At 48.8% G+C, this 8019-nt stretch overlaps 1 protein-coding gene across 2 annotated transcripts; it reads left to right on the top strand.

Annotated features, from left to right (window-relative positions):
• Positions 1 to 7090, top strand: LOC102561457 (zinc finger protein 239). 2 transcript variants are annotated; one of them, XM_019476547.2, is made up of 4 exons: positions 1 to 208; positions 1617 to 1697; positions 4501 to 4610; positions 5133 to 7090. In XM_019476547.2, exons 3-4 carry the CDS (start codon positions 4535 to 4537, stop codon positions 6035 to 6037), a joined length of 981 nt encoding a protein of 326 aa, XP_019332092.1. In that variant the 5' UTR covers positions 1 to 208; positions 1617 to 1697; positions 4501 to 4534; the 3' UTR covers positions 6038 to 7090. The 2 variants fall into 2 exon arrangements, with proteins under 2 accessions (XP_019332092.1, XP_006262333.1); XM_006262271.4 differs by lacking the exon at positions 1617 to 1697 and having other exon boundaries at positions 2 to 208.
• The last annotated feature ends 929 nt before the right edge of the window (positions 7091 to 8019 follow it).

Raw genomic sequence — 8019 nt, 5'->3', positions numbered from 1 at the left:
AAGCTCTACGAGAGATGCCACGGGGCCCGCGAGGCAGCAGGGACCGCTCCGCTCCTCCCGCCCCTGCCTTGGGCGCTGCCGCCGCGCTCCTGCTCCTCCCAGGAAGCGTCCTTTGCCCTCCCGAGCAGGAAGCTGCAGCCCGTGGGCTCGGCCGCAGCATCCCCACCGGGCCCGCAGCATCCGCAGCAGGCGGCGCCCTGCCCCGCAGGTAGGCCGAGCCGGTGCCCCGCTGGGGGGCGGGGGTAGAGCTTCGGGGAGCGGAGCGCTGCGGCCGGCAGGGGCTCTGCTCCCCTCGCCTCCCTGGGCACCGCCCCCAGGCTCCCGGGCCGTGCAGCCTTCTGTTGCCCCCGGTGCAGCGTTCCCCCTAGTTGAACGTTCCATTCCGCAGTCCAGCGTTCTATTCCCCCTGTGCAGCTTTCCATCCCTCAGTTGAACGTTCTATTCTCCCGGGCAGCATTCCATGCAGACCCCTTCTTCCCTGCACCATTCCACTGCTCCCCCTCCCAGCCCTGCAGCCCTTCACCCAGCTGCCTCCCCTTTGCACCCCACTCCTGGCCCTTGCCAAGCGCTCTCTCCCCACGAAACTGCTGATGGGGAGGAGAGGGCCTGGGTCCTGGCTGCCCCTTCATAGACTCCTGTGTGAGAGTTTAGGGGGTGCCCTGGGCACCAACCTGTCATGTCGGGTGGGGGGAGCCCCTGGTAGCCAGGCCCTGGTATTGTGCTAGCAAGGGGCAGAATGAAACAGGCGGCAGTGGGCGAGGGGCATTCCCTCACTTCTGAGGCCAATGGCAGTGTTTGTCAAGCGTATTTGGACCACTGAGGGGCTCTTATGTGAGACCCTCTCAGTGCCAACCTCTGCTGTGGGAGCAGCAGCTCAAAGACCCCTGGGTGCCCTGTGGAGTGTGATGTTACTCCAGGGGTGGGCAGTTATTTTGGGCAGAGGGCCGCTTACTGAGTTTCAGCAAGCTACTGAGGGCCACATGACAGGCAGCCCAGGGCAGATTAATATTAATTTTCTAAATTTTTTAGGGGCCCTGCAGGCTGGATAGAATGGCCTGGCGGGCCGCATCCAGCCGGGCTGCATTTTGCCCACCCCTGTGTTACTCAGACAGGACTCTGGGGGAAACCATATGGTTCAGCCACAGCCAGTCTTGCAATCCCAAAATACCTCAGCGCAGTCAGAAGTGCCTTGGATTGAGAGACAGCTAGACTTCAAATGAAAGACCCTGGCTAGACAGAAGTGGTCAGCCCCCAGCCCATGTACAAGCCACATGTGGCATCAGGGTGCTGAGGAAAAGCCCCTGGGAATAAGCTAGAGCTGTCCAAGCAGCCTGCTGAAACCCCAAATTAAAATGAGGATAGATGGCAAAGACCTAATGGATTGTGGTTCGTGCATCTCATTAATGCACCAAAAACTGTGCTTTTCTTGTCTCCCTGCAAAGAATGCAAACCCCCTGAGAATACAGTTTACCAGCCAGTGAGCAAAGGGTGAAAAGGTTATGGTTCATCGTCTCTGTTTCCCTTTCCCTTCCACTCCCTCCCAACACACAGAGAGCAAGGGATGCCATGACCATGGGGAAGGGAAAGACTTTTGGTTGGTTTTTTTCCTGCTCCAGACTGGCCAGTGAGGTACTTGGCAGATTGGGTGTGTATGAAAGGCATCCCATGCGGAGAGTTTCCTGTCTGTCTGGGGAGAGGTGAGGCGCCTCTCCCTTTATCCTCCCTCATTATTTATATTTTGACTCTGGTTATTTCCGTTGGAAGCTGATGCTGACATGGATATGAGCTCTGAATACAGCCTACTCCCTGCATGTTGAAATAATTGCCCCTCCCCTAATTCATCTTTGCTGACAGTGCAGCAAAGAGAGTTACTGTTGCTGGTGGGTAGCCACCAGTGTCATCTTGTAGTGTAGATGAGGCTCTAGTCCATCCTGCCTTAAAGCAGGAGTAAACTATGTTGATGCAAATGACAGTTTATAGTTTTTTTGCTGTTTACATGAGGTCATTGCACTGTTGCAACTGTCCTGTTGAAAGGCTGCCAAAATCTTTAGTGCAGACAGGGACTGAGAACACTCCAGTCAATTTTTTGTAACGAACCAGTCTTGGACATACAGCTAGAATAGCACTTTCCAATGTTTATGTTATCAAGAAGCTGCCAAGAAGGAGTTCAGAGCTCCCTAGTTTCAGTAGAGTCAGTTGCTGCCTGCCCAAAGCATTCCTGTAGAATTTAATCTTTGTCTTCTAGTTCCCCCGATAAACATATTGTGAGGCTCAAAATATGTGAAATGAGCTGTGTGCTGTGCAGCCAGCTCCAGGCATTCAAAAGTCATGAGACAGGCTCTGCAAAATGATTAGTTCTAAAAAGAGGGTGCTTCTTACTCCCCTGATGGCTGTTGAAGCATTCGGGTTCAGGTTTTCTAATGATTTTTTCCTGTTGACATGAGGGCTTGAAAGGTCACTATTGCATAATTTTTAAGGTGCTTTAAGGAAAACACCAAACAATTGGCAACACTGGCACCTGAGAAAATGCAAACTGCCCTATTCATGACTTCCTAGCACTAAAACCTATAGGCTACTGACCTTTATTCACTACTAACTCTGCAACTAATTTACATCTCCATCACTGATAAGCGAATGGGTGCACCTAAGGAGTATAGCCTATCTTTCTATCTTAATCAAAGGTAAAAACCTCTTGTGAATGATTTGGTACGGTTGGAGTGCTGTAATCCAGGAAAAGGCAGACAGGGTTTGGGTACTTTGGGTAGATGTGAGATCTTTTATTAGAACAACTAAATCTAATAAAAGATATCACATCTACCCAAAGAACCTTGCCTGCCTACGTCCTTAGACCAACACAGCTACAACCAAGAACACTAAAGTAGTCTAAGAAACGTATAAAAGGAAAGAGGTTTTTTGTGCTGCCTTTTATTGAACCAGCTGTATGGTTGGGAGAACTGTTGGACAAGCTTTTGGGCTCTTCCTCTGGTGACCTGATTTGCAAATTAACGTGAACTACTTCACACCTTTGTATTAGTTTGGACAGTCCCCAAACATGTGTGGTTTCACTCCCTAGGGATCATTCCCTAGGTAAGGGAAGATGGTTCAGTGCTGTGTTAGTCTGACATCAGGCAAAAGGCAGGGCAGGGTGGCGCACAGGTAAAGGAGAAAGGTTGGTATTCTGGAATCAATTGCAGAATACACATGCTAGGTCTTATGCACTGGCAGCCAATGAGGCAGGGACTTGCTAGAGCAAACAGGGTTAACAGATTTTAAAATAACAGTGTGGATGAGACAGTAACTTGTTTTAATATGTTAGCTGGTCACGGTGCCCCTAGGTGCACCCTGCTTTCAGCTTTCTTCCATCCTTATGTTTAGCAGGTTATTCCTCCCCTTTCTCTGCCCCTGCCTCATCCATTCTTCCCTCTGTGCTGTCTTCTCTGCAGTGACTTCTGATCCTGTCCTCTTGTGCCATCTGTACTACCTCATGCTGCTTGTTCACTAAACTACGCTTGAAAGAATGCTTGTTGAAGGTGTTGGTGGGATGTGACAGGGAGGCAATACTGTCCAAAGACAAAGTAGAGCTTTTTAGCAAAAGATTCATGGGGCTTTACAAGGATGTTGTGCTGCAGAATTACTAGGCTTTCCTCTCAGTGGGTAGGAGTTTGTTGTTTGTTTGTTTGTTTGTTATCTTCCTGGGGTAGAGGTGGGGAACCAGACCTTTATGTCCTTAGAGCCTAGGTAAGAATGTTACCTCTTATTTAAAAGGATTTTCAGAAAGGCAGCTGGCAGCCTACCATGTCCTTGAGTTCTTCTGGGGAAGAATCTGTTTCTGGTTGGTGCATCCCAGTAAAAGCCCAGTGATATTTCTAAGAGTATAGACATAAGTACCATTGCCTGCATATTAAGAGGAATGGGGTGGGGCAGGGATTTACTGCATATGAGTTGTTCTGCTGTAACTATCTGTGTGCATGCTCCTACCCCACAGCCAGTGGAAGCTTACCCTAGGTAACTTATACCTCTTTCCCTGAGGACTAAGTTGTTAGTGTGTTAGCTTTCATTTACTGCCTGGTAAGAATATACAAACAGGCTGAGTGGGTAGCATGCAGTAAGTATACCTCTTCTGTCCCTCTCAGTAACTGGACACATGGCCGAACTAATCTTCTGCCCGTACAAGCATTGTTAGGATTTTCTATATTTGCACATACCTGTCTGCAGATATGATTCTAGGGTCTCTGCTGGCTTTATATGCTATGTATATCATACATCACTCTCCCATTAAGAAAAATCCTTGAATTTCTGATGGAGATAAGATACATCTACTCCCATGCATCATATATCCCAAAAGGTTGTCCCTGAATGTTTCCCTAATCAAATGGCTCATCCCTTCTGTTTCCTCCTCACTTATCTTTAAAGAGGGTCAGTTTAAAACATCTTTTGTCCATGCCTTGATCTTATATGCAATAAGCCAAAATGCCAATGGTCTATCTTTTGTACATGTAGCATTTCCAGCCATTAACCTGACACAACATCCCAGATGGAAGAAGAGGGATTCTCAGTCTCAGATCTTCAGGCCTTCAGGGAAAGCAAGCTCTTGGAGGTGACTCACACAGGTGAGGCAGGAGTTAAATGAGTTGAGCCTTGTCTACATTAACTCATTGGTTTGGCTGAGCTCCATGAGCAATCAAAGACGCATCCTTTCTGGCAGCTGTGGTAGCCCCTTCAACAGCTGGTGCCTCCCAGAAGCTGCATGGGCATATCCTTATTCTCATGGCTTTTTTGTGGCCGCTGTGCCAGCAACAGCCTTTTAATGTGGGTTTGTTACAAGTGAAGTAAAAAATGGCATTTCCAGCAGTGACCCTCCCCTCATGTAGATTAGGGTTTTAACGTGTTCTCCTTTCTCCAGGGCAGGTATCACATGTACCTTTCTGCCTGATTGTGCTCTGTCCCCTCACAGGTACTCTGAGCCATAAAATAAGATAGGAAAACCAAGCTGGTTGGTCTCTCCTCCTGTCTGAGAGAAAGATGGCCTTTGATACTCACCATTCCTTTGTCTTGCATGCTTTTCAGTCTTTCCTTTCCTTCCCCCTGGCCCTCACTAAAAAAGCCACCTCTCTGGACTCTAATTTTGCCAGGAAGTGAAAGCGGGGATGAGGAGACACTTCAGCTGGACTGTTCTGAGAGCCCGGAGCTGCAGGGGCTGCTTATGCCAGGCTTCGATGAGGAGACAGCCCAAGACCTCATCCAGAGTGCGGCCAGCAGCCCTGCTGTGGCACAGACGGATGCCCCTCTCGAACCCCCCAGCCACAAAGGAGCCTTCCAAAAACAGCAAGTGGACTCTACAGCCCGCCGAACATCCAGGGTCGAGCGCCCAACCATCTGCCCAGAATGTGGGAAGGGCTTCAGCCGGAGCATCCACCTGATCCAACACCAGCGCATGCACACGGGAGAGAGACCCTTTCAGTGTCCAGACTGCGGGAAGGGCTTCAGCCAGAGCTCCCACCTGATCCAACACCGGCGCGTGCACACGGGGCAAAAGCCCTACACATGCCATGAGTGTGGGAAGAGCTTCAGCCAGAGCTCAAACCTCATCAAGCACCAGCGCATCCACACAGGCCACAAGCCCTACGTATGTGCTGACTGTGGGAAGATCTTCAGTGACAGCTCCACCTGCATCAAGCACCAGCGCATGCACACAGGCGAAAAGCCCTACAAGTGCCCCCAGTGCGGCAGAAGCTTCAGCCAGCGCTCTCACCTCCTGCAGCACCAGCGCGTCCACAGCGGGGTCCGGCCCTATGCCTGCCATGAGTGCGGGAAGTGCTTTGGCCAAAGCTCGGACCTCATCAACCACATACGCACCCACACTGGGGAGAAGCCCTACACGTGCCCAGCCTGTGGCAAGGGCTTCAGTGGGAACTCCAACCTCCTGAAACACCAGCGCATCCATACAGGGGAGAAGCCATACTGCTGCACCCAGTGTGGAAAGTGCTTCCGCTTCCAACCTCAGCTCGTGCGTCACCAGAAACACCATACTGCATAGGGCCCATTGACCCACCCAGGGGAGCGAGGGCGCAACCTGGATAGGGAAAGCCAGCTGAGAATGGCGGGGAGCCCTGGGAGAAGGATGTTATCTGTCTAACCTGGCCTGGCCAGGGGGCACAGTTCACACTGTCACTTGGGGAAGGAGGAGAGAGGGATGTACGTTGCTTGCAGCAGGACAGGGGACAGGGAAGGTGGAGCATGAGAATCAGTGCCTTTGACCTTTAAGGATGACAAGAACCACCCTGAAAACTGCAGCTAAAACCAAATCATTGCCTGGTAAACTGAGCAGGCTTTGCCACTGCAGTAAGACCATTTCCCAGGCATGTAGCTCCTTGAAACACAAGCTCCTGTCTCTCCTGTTTTCTGGTTCTTACTGGGAGAGGGCGAGGGGGTTAGGTATTATCATCTATTGATATTTATTGATTCAACCATATGATGCTGGCACTGGATATGCCTACACTGCAGAGAGGGCAGCTCATGTAGATGCATCTGAGCTGGTTTTAAGCTATCTTGTTCAGGGACTGCTACTGTAGCTACAGTGCTTGAACAGGGCTCTGCATAGAAGTGGTTATAAAGCTTCTCCAAGGGGTTTGCAGATGAGGTTGCAGTCTATGCTGCCATAGATACATTGCTAGCAGGACCCTGGCCAATTTGGAAATGTCTGTGTGAGCTGCAGTCAGTGCAGTGTAGATGTCCCCATTTGTGATGGCCTGCAGTGGAGCCGTATTCTTTGAAATGTTTTTGCCAAATAAAAGACCATAAACTTAATGTCTGTACAAATGTGCTGTTGTCTGACAGTTTGAATCATGGAGAACAATAAAGGCGATTAACAGCCTGATAGAAGTTTCTCTCAATAAGTTTTTTCAGTTGCCTTTTGTGGGTGGAAATTAATGAACATTTTGTAAAGGTGTTAACAGCATGTAGGGTTTTTTTAAAACTGTTATCTGCTAATTGGCAATTGATGAAAGGTGATATTCATTGGAAAATGAGCTATTGTCCAACTTCTATGTTAATATTTAATGCATTTAATAAAAAAATATATTTAAAGTTTCATGAATAACCCTTTTTTTAGCCTAGCACATGTTGGATTTGGAATTGTGGGGCACTGTGACATGTTTCAGAAAATCATAGTGTGTTATTTCTTGTGCTTTTATAATATTTATAAAGCCTCTACCATCTGACTTTCTACCCAGGAAGGTGCAGGGGGAGGGGCAAAATAGCCAGAATGTGACAAGGACTGACCCCCAAGGATGTGTTGCACAGGCATTCCTTGTGACATAAAACATGTACTCTTTGAAAATGGATTCTAGTTCAGGCTACAGCTTGGAGTGGGGGGTGGGAGAATTGGCAATAAGATGGGAGATGTCAATACTTGTAGCTCAGAAAGAACTCCTTGTAACAAACACAAAACTATTGAAATGCCCACTCCACCCACAGATCCAAATGGGGAAGAAATCACACTAAAGCCCAGAACATGCCGTGTACCAATATGTTGGACTTCCAATTTTTTGTTGCAGATTTGAATGCAGGGATAATGTTAATGATCATGAAGGCTTATCAAGTGAGAGGAAAGACTAAGAGGAAACATGCAAACATTGGTTCTGAGAAAGAGGACAGGCTATACAATAAAGCTGTGACCTGAGGAAGCCAGAGGCAACTACTCCCTCTCTAGCCCCCCATCTTCAGTTCCTGGGCCTAGGCCAGATATTATTTTAAATTAGTTTCCTTCTTTCTTAGAATCATAGAGGGCTGGAAGGGATTTGCAGAGGTCATCTAGTCCAGTACCCTGCCTGAGGCACGATCATCCCTATCCAGACCATCCTACCCAAATTCATCATCTAAACTCTGGGCATTTATACACATACTTTTTTGTCCCACAATGCACTGGAGATCCACTGTTTTGAAGCAGACTTGGTTAATCAAGTCTGCTCTGCACATGAGCTGCAAACTGCTCTGTACCACATGCAGTTGTATAAGTGG

Source organism: Alligator mississippiensis, chromosome 1 (assembly GCF_030867095.1).
Source record: "Alligator mississippiensis isolate rAllMis1 chromosome 1, rAllMis1, whole genome shotgun sequence".
NCBI lineage: Eukaryota > Metazoa > Chordata > Crocodylia > Alligatoridae > Alligator > Alligator mississippiensis.
This window is presented reverse-complemented; position numbering and strand designations above follow the sequence as displayed.

What these genes read in the sequence shown, in the direction of transcription:
- LOC102561457 (XM_019476547.2), top strand. Translation starts at nt 4,535, where the DNA reads ATGGAAGAAGAGGGATTCTCAGTCTCAGATCTTCAGGCCTTCAGGGAA. An exon ending in CTTGGAGGTGACTCACACAG is followed by an intron (nt 4,611 to 5,132) that starts GTGAGGCAGGAG and finishes TAATTTTGCCAG; the next exon opens with GAAGTGAAAGCGGGGATGAG.